Source organism: Orcinus orca, chromosome 9 (genome assembly GCF_937001465.1).
Source record: "Orcinus orca chromosome 9, mOrcOrc1.1, whole genome shotgun sequence".
NCBI lineage: Eukaryota > Metazoa > Chordata > Mammalia > Artiodactyla > Delphinidae > Orcinus > Orcinus orca.
In genome coordinates this window covers 41,409,108-41,429,750 of record NC_064567.1, presented here as the reverse complement: position 1 = coordinate 41,429,750, position 20,643 = coordinate 41,409,108, and the positions used below count along the sequence as shown (strand labels likewise).

General features: G+C 37.5%; 1 protein-coding gene across 3 annotated transcripts in view; it reads left to right on the top strand.

The window, feature by feature from the left end:
• The window catches only part of SEPTIN7 (septin 7), a 101,923-nt gene extending 91,256 nt beyond the window's left edge, over positions 1-10,667 (top strand). For all 3 annotated transcript variants that reach the window (XM_033428292.2, XM_049715225.1, XM_033428291.2), the window contains exons 11-13: positions 4,458-4,593; positions 8,476-8,615; positions 9,615-10,667. In XM_033428292.2, the coding sequence (XP_033284183.1) occupies positions 4,458-4,593; positions 8,476-8,615; positions 9,615-9,654 (316 nt within the window). In that variant the 3' untranslated portion in view covers positions 9,655-10,667. The remainder of the gene's footprint in view (positions 1-4,457; positions 4,594-8,475; positions 8,616-9,614) is intronic.
• The last annotated feature ends 9,976 nt before the right edge of the window (positions 10,668-20,643 follow it).

Sequence of the window (20,643 nt, the reverse complement as noted above, 5' to 3'; positions counted from 1 at the left end):
AATCAAGACAATATGGTGCTGGCACAAAAACAGAAATATAGATCATTGGAACAAGATAGAAAGCCCAGAGATAAACCCACGCACCTATGGTCAACTAATCTATGACAAAGGAGGCAAGGATATACAATGGAGAAAAGACAGTCTCTTCAATAAGTGGTGCTGGGAAAACTGGACAGCTACATGTAAAAGAATGAAATGAGAACACTCCCTAACACCATACACAATAATAAAATGGATTTGAGACCTAAAGGTAAGACGGGACACTATAAATCTCTTAGAGGAAAACATAGGAAGAACACTCTTTGACATAAATCACAGCAAGATCTTTTTTGATCCACCTCCTAGATTAATGGAAATAAAAACAAAAATAAACAAATGAGACCTAATAAAGTTTTTGCAAAGCAAAGGAAACTACAAACAAGACAAAAAGACAACCCTCAGAATGGGAGAAAATATTTGCAAACGAATCAACGGACAAAGGATTAATCTCCAAAATATATAAACAGCTCATGCAGCTCAATATAAAAAAAACAACCCAATCCAAAAATGGGCAGAAGACCTAAATAGACATTTCTCCAAAGAAGACATACAGATGGCCAAGAAGCACATGAAAAGCTGCTCAACATCACTAATTATTAGAGAAATGCAAATCAAAACTACAGTGAGGTATCACCTCACACCAATTAGAATGGGCATCATCAGAAAATCTACAAACAACAAATGCTGGAGAGGGTGTGGAGAAAAGGGAACCCTCTTGCACTGTTGGTGGGAATGTAAATTGATACAGCCACTATGGAGAACAGTATGGAGGTTCCTTAAAAAACTAAAAGTAAAGTTACCATATGACCCAGCAATCCCACTACTGGGCATATACCCAGAGAAAACCATAATTCAAAAAGACACATGCACCCCAGTTCATTGCAGCACAATTTACAGTAGGCAGGTCATGGAAACAACCTAAATTCCCATTGACAGACCAATGGATAAAGAAGATGTGGTACAAATAAATATACAATGGAATATTACTCAGCCATAAAAAGGAATGAAATTGGGTCATTTGTAGAGACGTGGATGGATCTAGAGACTGTGATACAGAGTGAAATAAGTCAGAGAAAAACAAATACCATATATTAACGCATATGTGTGGAACCTAGAAAAATGGTACAGATGAACCGGTTTGCAGGGCAGAAATAGAGACACAGATGCAGAGAAGAAACATACGGACACCAGAGGGGGAAAGTGGCGGGCTGGTGGTGGTGGTTGGATAAATTGGGAGGTTGGGATTGACATATATACACTAATATGTATAAAATAGATAACTAATAAGAAACTGCTGTATAAAAAATTAATAAAATTTTTTAAAAAGTGATCCTTTTTCCTGCATTTTCTACATTATAAGCACAATTTTGTGTTACAGTTTTCTAAATATCACTTTAATAAAAATGACTAGAATTGGGGTGCTAATTATTTTAAAAATTAGATTTGAAACATCATTTTGACTGGTGAGAGGTTTCCAAAAATTCATTTTAGATACGTGTAACCATTTTCTTATAATACTGTAATATCACTTCATTTGGTTAAGGGGTCAAGTAGTTTTACAAGGCTGAAAAGCTTAAAGTATCTCAAATGTGAAATATTGCTAATTTCTTTGAAAGTATACATATTTAAATAAGTTTAGAAATTTGAGCAGGCTGTCAGAAGATAATCGCACAGCCTATTTATTTTTATAATGATTTGGTATAGGGATTACTAACAGAATTTGGAAAAGAAATTAACTAGCTTCAACAAATTTGGCCATAAACTTTTGTTTTAGGGCACATACTTTTATTGTGAAATCTGTGGATTTGCCTTTAGTTGCTGCTTTTAGTGTCATTTACTTTAAGTGTGCTAAGTCTCTGTATTTTTTGTTCTTTTAGATATGACACAGTTGAAGGCATGTAAGTGGTTGTTTTTCCGAAGACATAAGCAGTTTTAGTATGTGAAGATTTTTAATATTTAAATTTTGAATTTAAAAGCAAATTTCAAAACATCATAGCATGTTTCTCTGCAGTCTTCTATTTTCCCCCAAGAGTTATTTAAATAATAATCTAGATGCTAGTGTTTACTCTTGGTAAGGTGGTAGCCTTTTCATGTGCAAATTATACTGCAAATTCTTTACATTTATATGGATTGCCTTATTCCTCCCAAGGATGAAATTAAATGAGCATTTTATAGATAGGTTATTATAAGTAAGAGTATATATTTAAAATCTCAATTCTGTGTGAATTCTAATTTTTTTTTTAAATTCTAGTTTTTTATAATTTTTTACAATATATTTGTTTTCAAATTGCAGCAGTATTGTTGGATAATCTAAGTTGCTTAAACATACAGTTTCAGTTGTTTAAGACTGCCAATTAAAAAATCGTTATGAGTATTTTTTTTTCTAGAGCCTAAAAATGTTTTGGGGAGTGGCAGAAGTGAGTTTTACAGAAATCAAGCAAAAGCTTTGAACCTCTCACTGGAAAAATGCTTGCATGAATACACAACACAAACACACATTTATTTGGTATGTCATTTCAGGGCATTCATTGACACTCTGCCCAAGAGATCTGAGGCCCCTATATTAAAAACACCTGCCATAAAGATGAGAAATATATTAATATGAAGGGCCTTATCGGCTTTTAATGAAATAATGATATTTATGCTTTAAAATTTATTTCAGTTTACCTCACTTTTTGAATGTTGATTCTTCTTCTAAGTTAATGTTTGGTTTATTTTCATTTTCAGAACTTCTGATTAATTGTTTAATTGTTAAGACATACTGAAGGTTTGTAAGTTTTCTTTTGGTGAAGGAATATCCTTTAGTTAAGTAACATTTTGTTCTAACTTACACTAACTGGAAAACCAAATCCTTTTGGTCACAACAGTACATCACATCTTTGTCCTTCCTTTTTGCTAAGAAAAATCAGTAGCCAGTGTTCTTTCTGTCCTGTTGCTCGTTTAATATTTTCCATCTTGCTCTCTTGTCCTCCTCCTTGAGAGGGTAGAATAGTGTTGTAATGGTCAAAATACTCAGCCTTGTAAGGAGAGAAGTCACCATAATCAAGTGTGTCAAATCAGGATTAAAGTGACTAGCCTTGAAGTTGTAGATGAAATACAAAGCCTGACTTTGTTTGTTTTTAAGCCATGATTTAACTTTTTAACCACTTTATTGAGATAAAGTTCACCAATTTAATATGTACAATTAAATGGTCAAAGCCACTTTTTGTGGAGGCAAAATAAACATGTTTTATCAATAAAGTCAGAAAAGGGCCTGCCTCTTTTAAGTTGTCCCAGTGTATTGAATTGTTTTTAGAGATCGTGAAAGCCACAGAGCCCACTTTTGTTTCCTCCCTGGGGCTGTAATGGGTTACTGATACTTGGTTATTCTCTTGTGTCTGTAAATATACTAGCCTTCACATAAAGCTCATTTGTAGTATTTTTCAACATGAAAATTTTGAACAAAATTGTGCAGAGATTTGAGCCTGTGGAGTTTAATGTCAATAGAGTGAACTACTTTTATTTAACTGTGCTTGTGTCTATTGTTTGGCATTTCAGAAATGTCAAGATATTCATTTGCTTCTTCTCTCTCTCTCTCTCTCTCTCTCTCTCTCTCTCTCTCTCTCTCTCATGTGTGTGTGATCACTGACCATTTTTAAAACTTAAGACACTAAAATATTTGACATAGGTGGAATGAATTTTTCAAGAGCATTAAAATTACATTAAGTGGCCTAGAAATACTCTGCTTGCCTAAACGAAGAGTGTTCTAGGTATTGCCTGGTAGTTTTTTCTAGCATATCAATTCAGTAACCAAAATAGGTTTGAATTATTGTGATGTCAGTAGTCGTCTAAAAGGAGAGATTATAACACTTGGAAAATTATAGAACTAAAAATATTCTACATGTATTGACTTCATTAACTCAGTACCTTTTTTCACATTAAAATTTTGTTTAAAATACAAAATTAAGTAATTTTCTTCTAGTTTTCCTTTCTAAGAATGTATTTAAGGAATGTGTCCTTTCCATTTTCCTTCTACAGTTTATTTTATGTGTTATCTTTAGATTTGATATGCATTAGGTTTAGAGAAACGTTCTGCTAATAGTTGCCTTTGGTAGATCTATTTTCATAATTATTCACTAGAGATTTTCAAGTTAGCTATGAAACTTCATGGAAGGAAGTTCTAAATTGTAAATATTTATAAATTTTAAAAGTTTCTAAAGAATTTTTAACATGTTCATATATAAAACTTCAAATCTGTGTTCCATGTCATTTAAGGTGGTGTCAGAATAATTGAAAAATTATTTTGAAACTTGTTTTCAAAAAACAGCAGAGAATTTAGTAATGGCACACAGCGGCTCATTTGTTTTCATCACTGTTTCAGAGTTTTGTATTACACTTTTCAGTTTTAGACATTTAATGATTATCTTTAATGTTCACAGGAGCCCTCTTGCACAAATGGAAGAAGAAAGAAGGGAGCATGTAGCTAAGATGAAGAAGATGGAGATGGAGATGGAGCAGGTGTTTGAGATGAAGGTCAAAGAAAAAGTTCAAAAACTGAAGGACTCTGAAGCTGAGGTAATCAACCTAATATTTTCACCTTTTATAGGCACAATAGTCCTTTAAAAAATACCTTTAATAAAATTCATAGATAACCTTTCTCTAGATTTTTTCAAATATGCTAACAATAAAATGGAAAAATAAAAGCAAGCACTATGTTTACAATAATATATATTTTAATATGTATTTGAATACAAGTATACTTGGTAGGAAGACATAGTAGAATACTTACAATAAATTTTATTAGCTATAATTAACAAGTTATAAGAAATGAAATTATAAGCCATTCCATCTAGTCAATATAAGAAAAGTAAAGATCAGAGTTTTAGGTGGATGTAAGAATAAAAACTAGTGTAAGGGTAATAATAATAGACCAGGCTTATTTGCATACGAATGAAAAAGAAAGAACCTTAGTTAAACTATAGGCATGCCAGGGTAAATTACAGACAGAGGAAAAAATGAAGAAATGTGATTTTTATAAATGAGGTGGGCCTTATTTGTAATATAGTGTCAACGTAATTCCGACTGTTAACAAAAATCAGGTAGGGTAGTGACAAAGCATTCCAGCAAGCTGATATACTACCTTGGAATCTCTCTAGATGTTGAGGCATATATTTAGTTTCTATTAATCAAAAAGATCATGAAGACATATCCTTCAATAAGTGATAAGAAAAGATGGAGGGAAAAAACCACACTAACACAAGCATCTATACAGTAAGTAGTTGGCTTGATGTCCAAGAGCAGTAGAAGAAACTCTAGGTAAACACAAAATAAGTCAACAATTTCAGTATAATTTCTCAGCACAGATTTATTATCATTGTGCTGAAAATTACTTTTAAATATATGGGATGACATTAATATGAAATACTTCTCAAATTACTTTTAATGATAAAATTCAGTGAGATCCCTGTGTTTATATGTGACTCCACTAATATAATAATATTTGTGTTTAAATATATTAAAAGGAGACTCCGATCTAGTCTGTTAGATCCTTACAGTTGGTCTCTTTGCTTTTGTAATGAATTACTGCATAAAATACATAAACCTTCTCTGACTAAATACATAACCAAAAATACTCTGATCCATTGAGTAGAAGGAATGCATGGAGTAAAGTATTTAGTAATTTTGAGGAAATGTTTTTATTCCACATTAGATTTCTCTTAAATCACTGGGCTTTTCATGTAATCTCTTATGAAAAAAAACTTTCGCTGTTGTTGTATTTATCATATGCTTAATTCAGTGGGGATACAGAATAGCTCCTCCTAGTCTAAGACTACCAAGCACTGCAGAACTAGCATCCCTGGCATCTGTTATTAAGACGACAGTTAGGAGATTAAGTTTAGTCTTTTTTATTAATTAGCTTTTTATTAAACCTATCCATCTAAGTCTCTACCCCTTCACTAATTAATAAATAATCTGGAAAATCCGTATCAGAAGGTGAATAAAAACAGGAGTAATCAAGAGTCTGCATTATCTTCACACTTAGATTATGATGAAAATCTAAAAGGAGTTGAATTTACATTTGGTATAGACCTATTTTAGGGCCTGCTCCTAAGAGTAAATGTTATAAACAAACAATTATAAAACTGTAGTTATAGAACCCTTTGAGAGTTTTTACGATTACTGTGAATGGTGAAAACAGAGTTTTGCGAAACTTAACTGCTCTTTGAAGGATAGAATCTTTATTAACATTAAAAGGACCTGTAAAGAGATCTCAACCAAGTTTCTCCTAATTCAGTAAGCCATATAAGTATGTAAATATATAGGTGAAGAAACCTATTTAACCTTGTTTAATACTGTTTTTTCTCAAGTGCTAGAAATATTTGTTCGGGGCACAGTTGCTAATATCCAGCAGCACAGTGTATCAGGCACAGTATTAAGCATCTTCCATGGATTATGTCATTTAATTCATACCACAGCCCTTCAAGATGGATATTATTGTCCATTTCCCTTTTTTACATGAGAGGAAAGATAAATTAACTTGGTCTGTGCTGCATAGCTGTAAGCCATTATTTGAATACACTTAACTTTGTCCTTAATCACTAGACAAGTCCACAATCATGTATCCACAATTTCAGAAAACTGCAAAACCAGACATAGAACTAATAGTTTTATCCCACTTGATGTGAATATTTATATACTTCACTGCAAAAAATAGTAATGTGTTTGGTTATAGGTGCTACCTTAGACAGCCCAGGAGTTGTTTTGTAAATAGAGTATATAGACCTTTCTAAGTAGTATTGGCTTTCTGAAATCTGAAAAATTCTGAACTGTGAAACACATCTAACCCCAAGGGTTTCTAGGAAGTGAGGGATTGTGACCTGTACTTTTAACCTACATGCAGTTAACACAAAGATATGTATATGTGACAGAAATATACAGGTAAAGAATGATGAACACTGGTGAACCTGTGGTCCAGCTTAAAAAAATAAGGCATCATCAGTTCATTTGAGGCCCCTTTGTGTCTCTCCCCTATTGTATCCCTCTCTCTCCTTCTCAGAGGTGACTGTTCTGAATTGTGTGTATATAATTCCCTTGCATTTTTTTTTTTAAATAACCAAAGGCATTTTCCTGTGTTCCTATTTTCTGACATTTTCTTAGTAACTTGTTTGCTGTCATCAGGAAGATGTTACCTCAAATTTGATTCATGTTTGCTTAAATATATTTTAGATGGTTTTGTTTTGTAAGAACTGCATGAAATAATTTGGAATGGGAATGAATATGAAGTCACTTTTTGTGGGTTTACAAAGTAATTAAGAAAACAAGTTGTATGCGAAATTACAATCCAAATTCAAGATGATAATTCATTGGTGTAATACAGTCTTTAATAAAACATAGTTCCTGGACATCTGAAAGTTTTTAATATTAGTAGTTCTTAGTTATTCGTTGTAGTTTTTTTTTCTATGACTGTTTTCCTCAGAAATGGATTAACTAGCACCTAAATGAATTATTTAATGAACTATTAGATAAGCTCTTTGTTTCTGCAGTTACTTTGCATGAGTGTTCTCCACCTTTCAGCCAGCATTCTTTATAGCATTAATTCTTTTTTTTTTTTAAATAATCCAATTTATAAAGACTCGGCTTCTGGATTTTTTTTTTTTTGCGGTACGCGGGCCTCTCACTGTTCTGGCCTCTCCCATCGCGGAGCGCAGGCTCCGGATGTGCAGGCTCAGTGGCCATGGCTCACGGGCTCAGCCGCTCCGCGGCATGTGGATCTTCCTGGACCGGGGCACGAACCCGTGTCCCCTGCATCGGCAGGCGGACTCTCAACCACTGCACCACCAGGGAAGCCCCCAGGATTATATATTTTTAGCAAGCATTCAGGTGATTTGTACGAAGACTGATATATGAGAAACACTGCTTTTTAAGAATCGGGGACCTTATCCCGTGATCTTGTAACTCTTAGATCCTCATCTATTTGCTTTCATTTCACTTGTCTCAGCTTTCTGAACTTGGAATTACAAGACAGGTTCAAATCCTGGTTCTGCCACTTTTTGGCTAATGACTTTGGGCAAGTGACATAAACTCTGCAACTGTTTGGTCATCCATGAAGTGGGAGCAGTGGTGTCTTCCCTGCCCAGCTTCCTACATGTTTTGTGAGTAAGGAAAAATGAGATGATAAGATAGGGTATGCCCATTATAAAGTGCTACACACTGTAGCTTATTGTACTCTTTTTTTCCCTGTTTACCAAGATTATTCTCTTTGATCACTGGCCTTTTGGGTGGTAAGTCCTATAGGCAGAGGAATTTTAGTGCTAAAATTTTAGACAGTGCTAAAACCAGGTGATACTTTGAATTTATAGCATAAGAACTGAATGCTCATTAGGATGCCTGGATGAAATGTACTTCTGCTCGTGATTTCTCAAACAGTTTTATTTTATATATTGTGCTCTGAATTAGCTCCAACGGCGCCATGAGCAAATGAAAAAGAATTTGGAAGCACAGCACAAAGAATTAGAGGAAAAACGTCGTCAGTTTGAAGATGAGAAAGCAAATTGGGAAGCCCAACAACGTATTTTAGAGCAACAGAACTCTTCAAGGTATCTAATATCAGATTCCCAAGAAATGTGTGTATTAATATTTTAAAGAATTATTTTCCTATTTATTTGAAAAACATTAAAATAACATTTAAAAAGACATCATCCATTATCATAAATCCCAAGCACAGATAATTTTCATGGATGAATCTTTTATATAGATGGATGCAGTCTGTCATAACAGTATTTTTTTCACTGTAAACATTTTCCATGACTTAACAATCTTCATAATTTAGTGGCTTCATAACATTCTCTTCAGTTGATTCACCATAATCAGTTGCTCACCTTTTCCCATCAAATGTTGGACATAATAGTTGTATTTAATTTTTGGCAAACATAGAGAACACTGCTACAAAGATCTTTTATACATTTAGAGGTATGTCTTAATTGTGTTGAATTATTTCATTAAGATAAAATTTTGGATATCTAATTCCTAATGCAGCTAATTAGTTACTCTTAATTTACACAAAAATCAGTAGTATTTGTACTTTGGTTTTCTTCTTTTCCTCATTAGTCCCATTTAAAACTGAAAAGTTGTATCCCTATAAGGATTCTACACTTTACGCTCACTGCTAAACATTTTCAAGATTTTCAACACTATCCTTCTATTAACTTTTTCCCCAAGGAAGAAGAAAATATATTTGTAAAAGCGAAGCATTTCAGAATGCAAATGACAGTAGGAGAAAAGGATACCCTGGTTGATGTCAGTTGATCTTTTTTGATTTGCACTGTTTCATTTAGGAAAAATTGTGCTTGTATATTAAAAATGGGTTTTTGTCATGTTTTTTACTGTTTGTCTTGGAATTTTGTCAAATATTTGTCCAAGAAAATAATATTGTAGACTAGTATTGTCCTTACTGTTAACTTTAAATCTAATTTTTAAATGAAATTGTAGTGTTTGAAAATCCAACACAGTTGTAGTTGGTTTAGCTATTGCTACCATATGTTATCTATGTTTATAAAGTGGTCACTCATTTTGATTATTTTCCTTTAATCATTTAGAACCTTGGAAAAGAACAAGAAGAAAGGGAAGATCTTTTAAACCCTCTTTTGACCACCAGTTACATATTAGTTGCCAACATGCCAGCTTGGACATCAGTGTTTGTTGGATCCGTTTGACCAATTTGCACCGGTTTTATCCTTAATGATGGATTTAACAGCATGACAAAAATTATTATTATTATTTTTTGTTCTTGACGGAGATTAAGATGCCTTTAATTGTCTAGGGTGTTGTGTACTTAGAAACTAACAGCTCTAAGTACCTTTCCTATGTTTTCTTTTTTTATTAAACAGATGTCTTCAATTTAATGCAAGAAAACATTTTACTGTTGTACAATCATGTTCTGGTAGTTTGATTGTTTACAGGATATTCCAAAATAAAAGGACTCTGGAAGGTTTTCATTGAGGATAAATTGCCATAATATGATGCAAACTATGCTTCTTTATGATAATTATAATACAAAGGTTCCATTCAGTGCAACATATACAATAATGTAATTTAGTCTAACACAGTTGACCCTATTTTTTGACACTTCCATTGTTTAAAAATACACATGGAAAAAAAAACCTATATGCTTACAACGCACCTAGAGCTTTTTTATAACAACCTCTTTTTTTGTTTGTTTGTTTTGGATTCTTTAAATATATATTATTCTCATTTAGTGCCCTCTTTAGCCAGAATCTCATTACTGCTTCATTTTTGTAATAACATTTAATTTAGGTATTTTCCGTATATTGGCCCTGCTAAAATAGAATATAGCATCTTTCATATGGTAGGAACCAACAAGGAAACTTTAATTCCCTTTTACACTTTATGGTAAGTAGCAGGGGGAAAAAATGCATTTATAGATCATTTCTAGGCAAAATTGTGAAGCTAACAACCAACCTATTTCTACCTATGTGCAGTCTCTTTATTTTACTAGAAATGGGAATCATGGCCTATTGAAAAGAAAAAAAAGTCACCATTCTGCATTTAGCTGTATTCATATATTGCATTTCTGTATTTTTTTGTTTGTATTGTAAAAAATTCACATAATAAACAATGTTGTGATGTAACTGAGCGTGGGGTCTTAAATATTCTACAGTTGATATACAAGAGTGTACAGTGTGTTTGGAAAGAAGCTTTTCAGCTTCAATTTGCCTCCTCCATGATTGTAACTCTTATCTTTTCTCTTGTATGTTTGTTTCATTTAGAATGCATACGCCCTGATTTTCTAACTAACTAACTAATGGGGTATAGTATCTCTCTACTCATTTCTGTCTCCTATTAACACGTTATTTCTCTGAGAATGAATTTCAACTCCCCAGGTGAACTCACAAGTACTTGGACTGAAATTTTTTAACTGGAAGGAGGGTGGTATAATTTCTTTTCACTATAAGGTCAAATGATATAGATTTTAACAAAATGCTTTATGATATTTTAAGTATAATTAATGCAACACAGTTTGTTACCTTAAAAAGTTTCATCATATCTGTTACTTTTTAAAATTAGTGATCCAAGCAGAAGGAAGTAACTGATATTTCTGATTAGCCAATATTTTTGTTTACATCAGAGACTGGTGGGTTTAAACAAATCAGTATGCTTGAAAGATCTTGTTGCTTTTCAAAGATATATAGATATAAAGTGTAAAGCATATTAGGAAGATTATTCACCTTACAGAATCTTGACTTTACATATAAGTTCACCCTGGAGTGCTTTTTTTTTTTTAATTAATTTATTTTTGCTGTGTTGTGTCTTCGTTTCTGTGCGAGGGCTTTCTCTAGTTGTGGCAAGCGGGGGCCACTCTTCATCCCGGTGCGCAGGCCTCTGACTATCGCGGCCTCTCTTGTTGCGGAGCGCAGGCTCAGTAGTTGTGGCTCACGGGCCTAGTTACTCCGCGGCATGTGGGATCCGCCCAGGCCAGGGCTCGAACCCATGTCCCCTGCATTAGCAGGCAGATTCTCAACCACTGCGCCACCAGGGAAGCCCTGGAGTGCTATTTTTAAAGCAGATCTTATAGGGCATTAAAAACGTGATATTAAGAATACTGCAGTAGGGCTTCCCTGGTGGCACAGTGGTTGAGAGTCCGCCTGCCGATGCAGGGGACGCAGGTTTGTGCCCCGGTCCGGGAAGATCCCACATGCCGTGGAGCAGCTGGGCCCGTGAGCCATGGCCGCTGAGCCTGCGCGTCCGGAGCCTGTGCTCCGCAACGGGAAAGGCCACAACAGTGAGAAGCCCGCGTACCGCAAAAAAAAAAAAAAAGAATACTGCAGTAAATACTTACCCTTATTTGATGACCATTACTAGTTAAAGATAGTCTTGGAAAACTTTTGTTAATCCTAAAATGCTTTCCTCTACTGGAGAATATACTATAGTGCAAATGCCTTTTTTTTTGGCTGTGTTGGGTCTTTGCTGCTGTGTGCGGGCTTTCTCTAGTTGTGGCAAGTGGCGGCTTCTCTTCGTTGCCGTGCGCGGGCTTCTCATTGCGGTGACTTCTCTTGTTGTGGAGTACTGGCTGTAGGCGTGCGGGCTTCAGTAATTGTGGCTCCCAGGCTCTAGAGCGCAGGCTCAGTAGTTGTGGGATCTTCCCGGACCAGGGCTTGAACCCGTATCCCCTGCATTTGCAGGCGGATTCTTAACCACTGTGCCACCAGGGAAGCCCTACAAATGGCTTAAAAAAAAAAAAAAATTGGCTTTTATTTCAAGACCAGAATCAGATATTCAGGAATAACTGTAAGTAAATGTGCAGGGTTTTTTTTGTTTGGTTTGGTTCTTATGTTAAGAGAGATTGGGTTAACACCCCTAACCAGAAAAGTTTGGTTTTAGGAAGTTAAGAATAACCTACTGAGTTTGGAGACTGCAAAATGAGGAAGTTTATATTGACCACCTGCCTAACTGGTAAGTACTGCTGAAAAAGGTTCTCATAGATGCCATTTAAAAATTCTGTACATTGTGATAACTTTATAAAAGTCACCTTTATTCTACTTGCCTAGTGAAAACTTTCAATAGTCTTTATCCATGTCATGCCTAAGGTTTTATCTGAATCTGATATAGGACCCATACAACTTGACTGGGTCTTTTGATGGTTGACTCCAAGCTTTTCAAGCATATTGAGGGCTTTTTTGTTATATGGCCTGTGGATTTTTGACAACTGTTAGGTGATTATTCACAATACATATAACATTCAGGAAGGCATAAGGAAAGGCTAGCTTGTAAACAGCAAAACGGGCAATACCTAGTCTCCATTGTCAGTGGCATTATATAATTGAAGTCACTCATTAACCACTATGCCATCTTTTTAATTAAGTGAGACTGACCAAGTATGCACTAATGCCAGTGAACATCTTGGGCACCACATGGCAGAGTTTTACTGCCACCTACTGGAAATAAGATCTAATTGATTTTATCAAGTTCACCAGTAACTGGGGAAGTTGATAATAAATTGGACATACGGCTTATTTCTGTGTAGCTCAGGTTGTAATTTTGAAAGCTGAGGAGATAGAAACTCCTGCTTTTCAGACTCATTAGCTTAGTGTCACAGTACAACCTGCACCTTTTGTGCCTTTTATTCTCTTGGAGAAAGACCTAGGAATGTGGAAGTCAGGGTATAGTAGGTGAGGAAAAATAAGAAGGAAAGAAGGTTGTCTGATAACGCAACAAGAGCAAAGTGTTGACGTAGCACGTCATCTAGATCACTGTTTCCAAACCTGGTCCTGTTTCCTTACGAAAATATTTTTGAGCATGTATCTGATTATAATTGTATAGTAAATCATATACATGTAGCACTATGTTAATGTGAATATTATGAAACAAAATTTTAAAAATTGAAAAAAAGTTTAGCACTCTTCCCAAGTCCCAGTGAATTATTTAGTACACTCTACTTTGGAAGCCCTTGATTTAGTATGGTTGTAGGTAGTATGTAGATGATTAATATTCAGTTATTGTTTAATCCCCAAGGAAGTCCTAGTGAGTACTGCTGTGGTATCCTACTTGATGTAAAAGGAAAGATTATTGTCTGCCACTCCAGTAAATTGAAATCCTTTCTAATAAATAGCTTGCAAGTGAAAACAAAAGTTCATGTCCTTCATTTAGGATATTTACCCTACCCCAGACAGTGAGCTAAATGGTTTATGTGCATTATCTTCATTTAATCCTTAATAGATACCAGTGTCATCCTTTTACAGATGTGGAAACAGCTTTGGAGATGGTTAGTGACTTACCCAATAGACAGGTGGTAACTGGCAGAGCTGGAGTTTGAACTGGTCTTGGCAACACCAGGACCTGTGTGCTTCAGTCTTATGCCATATTACCCCCGGTGTGTGCTAGAAAACACTGGACACGCTAATCATCTAGGTTCAGATCCCATCTCTGTATAAACTATGTTACCTTTCCTTTCTGAATATTTGTTTCTTAAGCCATAAAGTAGGGCCCATATCTCCCTTGCTGGTTCAGAGTGAAGATTACATTGTGACTGCACACGTGAAGGTGTCTGGACCTTGAGAGATTATCCTTGAATTTTAAGAAAATTCAATTAACACAAAAACAAAAACAGTTCAACACCTCCCTCCTCTCCCAGAATGTTGATGGATGTGGTGATGCCAGGGCCATGACAAAAGTATTGTCTTTTCCCACTTTTAGGTAAGTGTGCATGGTGCCATGATAAGTGTCCAGACCTGCTTCTTTGTACACAGCCTTTTGGAGTTACTAAATGAGGTATGTTTCAACAGTAGGGTACATTATGGAAATAAGGTAATTCTGGTTAAGAGCAGGTTTTCTGCAATGCTAGTAATGGGAATTATAAAACTTGAACTTCTTTGGAAGTAATGCTGAGATGGTTTATCAGTATCTCATCTATGAAAACATTGCTGCTTTTCCAGAAAACTTGGTTCCCATGATTTGGGATTAATCCATAGAATGTTCAGAGTTTAGTGTCAGCCGTTTTCAGCAGAAAATAGGGACTGACAATTTCCTGTGTTCTTTAGAAGACTTTCAAAGCTTCACAGGAAGAATGAAGACTATTCTTGGCCTGAACATTTGCTCCATGGAGTGCTGGGCCCAGCCAAACAGCATTGTATTAGCAAAGGAGGGTCAAGTGAAAGGAGACCTTGTTCTGTGCCAGGCTCTCAAAGGGTAGCCTGAAACCCCACTGGCCACCCAGATGCAGTGTTTGTGGACCTGCTGAAACATAATGCCATTCAGGCTTTCTGAAATCCTTTGGGATAGGGAGAAGAAGTAGTAGTTGACACTTCTGAGAATAGAGATCTGTGAGGACTTGGCATAAGGTGGGAGGCTAATTGGCGGAGATGGTAAGACGCTGCCAACAAGTGTCTATTTTTGGTTATCTTCTTCAAAGTGAGTCCTTAGCTTCCTAGCTTACAGGTGTGTTGCAAGGAACAGTGTTTCACCCTGGCTACTTACAAGGAAACAGCAGACCACAGAAGCCCCACGAGTAGGAGTCTGCTGCTCATCCAAGTGTGCGGTACTGAACTAGGTCTAGCAGGGGCTTACAACTTTTCCCCCCCTCATTTAATTCTGTTGTCTTTGAATTTCACTGGGCTCTTTCATATTTAAATGTATGCTCCAAGCCCAGAAAAGTTCCCTGTGTTTGGGGTAAGCTAGTAATTTAAGCAACTTGGCAAATGGTGGGTGAAGTGATAGGTGCCGTGGCACAGACCCCAGAGTTAATGTGAGCTTTTTCCCCTTGCTTTTCAGAAGTAAAGGAATATATGTTTTGTCTGGTTGGGAGTTGGGATAGCTGTCAATTTTTTCCCTAGGGATAAATCTCTTGATTATACAAATCTATGGCTTAGTGTGGTTTACGTTTCAAACCAAAAAAAAAGCAGTGTTGTAATTAACATTTTAGGAACACAGTTCTTTCACTCAGACACCAAAATTAAATCTTCCTTAGACCTTCGGGTTGCTGGGTAAAGGTATAAGGAACTCAAGTTGGCATTTTCTCTCCCAAACCTCTACTTCATTAGTGCTTAATTAGGCCTCATCCCTCGTAGTCATGCTTGGAAGATGGAGAAGAGGCCACTGAGACAAGCTCACTTCTGTGAACTCTTCATTCAGTTGGGATTGACCCAAGTATAACCCATGTCCCAAAGAGGAGATGGGCTTTCTCTCCAACTTGTACTATGAGGACTGAGGAACTCATTCTACCAAATGTGAACATTTTGACCGTATTCAAACTGGGAAGAATTCCTATTTATCAAAGGAGAGAAAGCTCACTTGGAAATTGAGGCAAGGGAACAAAATCATCGAAAAGCAAAGCAACAAGTGTTTGTTGAGTACCTGCTATGTGCCAAGTACAGAGTTCACATAGATTCTCAGTGAAAGATCTGTAGAATTTTATGAGATGGCCATTTTAATCCCTCATTAATAACAAGCAGACTAGAATGGATAAAGATGTGGTATATATATTGAATGCAATAGTACTCAGCCATAAAAAAGAATGAAATAATGCCATTTGCAGCAACATGGATGGACCTGGAGATTATCATACTAAGTGAAGTAAGTCAGAAAGACAAATATACGATATCACATTTGGAATCTAAAAAAATGATACAAATGAATTTATTTATGAAACAAACAGACTCACAGACATAGAAAACAAACTTACGGTTACCAGAGGGGAAAGGAGGGGGATGGATAAATTAGGACTTTGTGATTAACAGATACACTACTGTATATAAAATAGATAAACGACATGGACCTACTGTATAGCCCAGGGAACCATATTCAATATCTTGTAATAACCTATAATGGAAAAGAATCTGAAAAAAAAATATATATATAAAGCTGAATCACTTAGCTGTACTCCTGAAACTAACAACATTGTAAATCAACTATACTCCAATAAAAAAAGAAGCAAAAAAAAAAAGACTAAAATTTAACTGTAAAATTATATAATATTTGTATTAGTTATCCATTGCTGTATGCAAAGCAACAACTGCCCTCTAACCTTAGTAATGATAACATGTAAACTGCAATAATAACATTTGTTTTCTTAGTTTTTGCAGGTCAGGTATTAGCCGGGTGGTTCTGACTAGGGGATGGCATTAAAGATGTTGGCTGGAGGGCCTGCTTACAAGATGACTCTGTCGGATCACTGGCGAGTTGATGTCAGGAGCCCTCAGTCCCTTACTACATGGACCTCTCTATAGGGCTTCTTGATTGTCCTTCTGACATGGTGACTGGTTTTCTCCCAGAACAAGTGATCCAAGAGAGATCAAGGTTTAAGCCACAATGTCTTTTATGACCTAGCTTTGGAAGTCACACAGTGTCCTTTCTTCAATATGCTATTTATTGCTGATGCAGCTCAGCCCTGTTCAATGTGGGAGGCAGCTGTACAAAAGCTGGAGTGCCAGGAGGCCACTGCTACAACATTTTATCTTTTTGTTTAATAAATAGTTTTTCAAATTTTTGTTTAATAAACAAAATTATTTAAGTATTTTGTTTAATAAACATTTTTACAAATAACGCTGCAGTGAACATTTCTGTACACATCTTCTTGCCCAAATATGCGAGTTTCTATAGGCTTATGTGTCAACATCAACAAAGTCAGCAAGTCTGTGCCTTTTAGGTTCATAAACCTCTGTCAAGGTTTTTGGGAGGCATCACGCAGAATATTTTATCCACTGCCTCCTCCCCACTCAGATCAGATGTCCCTACAGGCCCAACCCACGGCCTTAATTAACTCCAGGCTTCCATCTTTACAGTTTCAACCAGAGAAGAGAGCAAGAGTTCTTCCCCTGCCCGAAAGTTTGAAAAATCACAGTGAAGAACTACAACAGGCCCAGTAGGGTGGGTGGCAAAGCCGTGGTCACAGAAGTAAAAACTGTGAGCCAAACAGTACCACTTCTCCCCTGCAAACTTGTCTCCCCCTAGGGATTATGGGTAAATGAAGTACCAATTCTGCAGCCAACCTGGGCATTTGAACCAGTTCACCCCATGCACACCCCACATTCCAGCTCGGGCTTTGCCTGGGTTGGCTGTTGTGGAGCTCCACCTGGCCTACAGCCTTCTTCCCCACACCCAGGCAGACCCCGAACCTTGGCCCCCATGAGACTGCACCTCTCTCCCTCCCTCCTTGCTGCCCACCCTGGGCCAGGGTTTACACTGGCCCCTATTCCATGGGTCATGGGTGCACCCAAAGCCCACATCTCAGCACTTCCCCCCTCACAGGGCTGGCTTCCTGTTGGTACCCACAACAGATTGTCAAATACCTCCTCCCCATTTATAGATTTTTTTAAAAATATATTTATTTTTGGCTGCCTCAGGTCTTGGTTGGGGCGCACGGGCTTGGTAGTTGCAGCGCGTGGGCTTAGTTGCCCCACAGGATGTGGGATCTTAGTTCCCTGACCAGGGATCAAAGCCGCATCCCTTGCATTGGACAGTGGATTCTTAAACCACTGGAACACCAGGGAAGTCCCCCCATTTATAGGTTTTTTTTTTTTTTTTTTTTCTTTAAGTCGCTTTCATCACTCCATTCCTCAGAAGTTATCTTTTTTTTTTTTTAAAGAAGATGTTGGGGGTAGGAGTTAATTAATTAATTTATTTTTGCTGTGTTGGGTGTTCGTTTCTGTGCGAGGGCTTTCTCTAGTTGCGGCAAGCGGGGGCCAGTCTTCATCGCGGTGCGCGTGCCTCTCACTATTGCGGCACGCGTGCCTCTCAGTATCGCGGCCTCTCGTTGCAGAGCACAGGCTCCAGACGCGCAGGCTTAGTAGTTGTGGCTCACGGGCCTAGTTGCTCCGCGGCATGTGGGATCCTCCCAGACCAGGGCTCGAACCCGTGTCTCCTGCATTAGCAGGCAGATTCGCAACCACTGCGCCACCAGGGAAGCCCTATAGGTTTTTAATGAACTTTTTCCCTTCTGATTTTCAATTTTGGCAAAAAGTACTTTTTTCTGAACCATTTTTGAGTCTTTTGAAGCCCGATGCCCTTTATATTAAATACTTAGGTGTGTATTTCCTAGAAAAAAGGAAATTCTCATATAATAGAATAATAATCAAAACTTGATGAAATTTAATGAGCTTTTAATAAGACTTAACATTTATAGATCCTGTCAGATCACTGACAAGTTGATGTCAGGAGGCCTCAGTCCCTTGCTACATGGACCTGCTTGAGTGTTCTTATCTTCAACTATATATTTGTGTGTTCATATTTATGTACACTGCACTTTGCATTATGGCCCAAAGCTCCCAGTTCTGGCTGTTGTGCTTGCATATTCCTTCAAATAAATTTAAAGGGAATCAACTCAGCATCCCTGGGCCTGGACCTCTTCATCACCAATAAACCCTGTGAGTTGATTGGATGGGATCAGTGGCCAGGTTGACACCTGAGCCTAGGTGTCACTTCTCTCTCTACCATCCATTCGTTCATTCATTCTCATTCTCTCCATCTGACCTCTGAGCACGGGACAGCCAGGTGTCCTCTCTCGCACACCAAGACTTCCGCTTTCCTCGGTGAGACAGAAATGCACTGCCACCTCAAGGGGGCTTCGAAGATTAAGGCAGTGGAAGGTAGTGGCCTCAGCCTGGCCCCACCGGTGCTAGAAGCCCGCGCAGGGCCTTGCTCCCCATGCAAGTAGCTCTCGAGGCTGCCCCGCGCCTGTCCAGCCAGTTCCCTCTCGGGCCTCCCATCTCTTGGGGTCAAGTGGGGGCTAGGATCTGTGGATACAGACCCTGCCTTACTCCCACGGGCCACCATTCAAGTGTCAGCGGCGGACGGTGGCTGTTGGGACAGAAGGTGGCAGCATCCTCACGCACCCTGCAACCCTGCGCCAGGAGGTGGCTTTCCAGGGGGCTCCCAGAGCACCCGCCAACCCTGAATTCCACTCAACTGTTGGCTTTTATTTTGTTTCAGAAACACTTCAAGACCGTTTATTAATTTATTGAGGGAAGAGTTTTAAGAATGTTACAAAGGTAACTTAGAAAAAAAAAAGTAACTTAGACTCTTGAAACAGAACATTACAACCAAACATAAAGAAAACATTAACAGTTTAAAGTTTCCTCAAAATGTTAAACATAGAATAACCATATGACCCAGAAATACCTCTTCTGGGCATATACCCAAAAGAAGTAAAAGCAAGGACTAGAGCGGGTATTTGCACATCTGTGTTCATAGCAGCATTATTCACAATAGCCAAAAGGTGGAATCAACCCAAGTGTCCATGGACAGATGAAAGGATAAACAGAATGTGGTGTATACATACAGTGGACTATATTCATCAGCCATAAAAAGGAAATTCTGACGCAGGCTACAACATGGGTGAACATGCTACGTGAAAAAAGACACCAAACACAAAAGGACAAATGTATGATTCCACTTATGTGAAATATCTAGAATAGGAAAATTATAGGGACAGAAAGTAGACCAGATATCACCGGGCCCTTCGGGAGGGGAAATGGGGAGTTGTTGCTTAATGGGTACAGAGTTTTGCTTTGGAGTGTTGAATATTTTTGAAAATGGTGGTGATGGCTGCATACTGTCAGTGTAATTAATGTCACTGAATTGTACACTTAAAAATGGTTAAAATGAAATTTTAATGTTATATATATTTTCCATAATTTAAAAAATAGTTAAGAAAGAAAAGAAAACATTGAGTTTGCCTCTCTATATACCATTCTACCTCTCTGAGGCAGGAGCAGTCAAGTAACTTAACTGGAGTCTGAAGTCATGTAAATGGAAGGGATTGGATTTGAGCTGATTGCAAACCATGCGAGATCACTATGGACAGCTTGTCTCTAAGCATCCAGCAGCCATGGTCAAGTGCCTTCCACACCATCGCATTTCCCTGGGAGCAGCAGTTGGTGAGTCATCACTGCTTCATTCTTCTCCCTTTGCTTTCCAGTGGGTTCTGACGTTGGCCTGGACCTGGTCTGGGCTTTAGCATACTGGCCCCAAGTTTCCCCAAGACAGAGAGTGACAATGACTGTTCTAGAACCCAGTGCAGCCAGTTCAAAGCCCAGATTAGCATAATGGGCAGGAGGCCTTGGTGGCCTCCCAAGGCTCCTCTCTACTCCTGAGGCCCCATGGCTGGGGCTACCA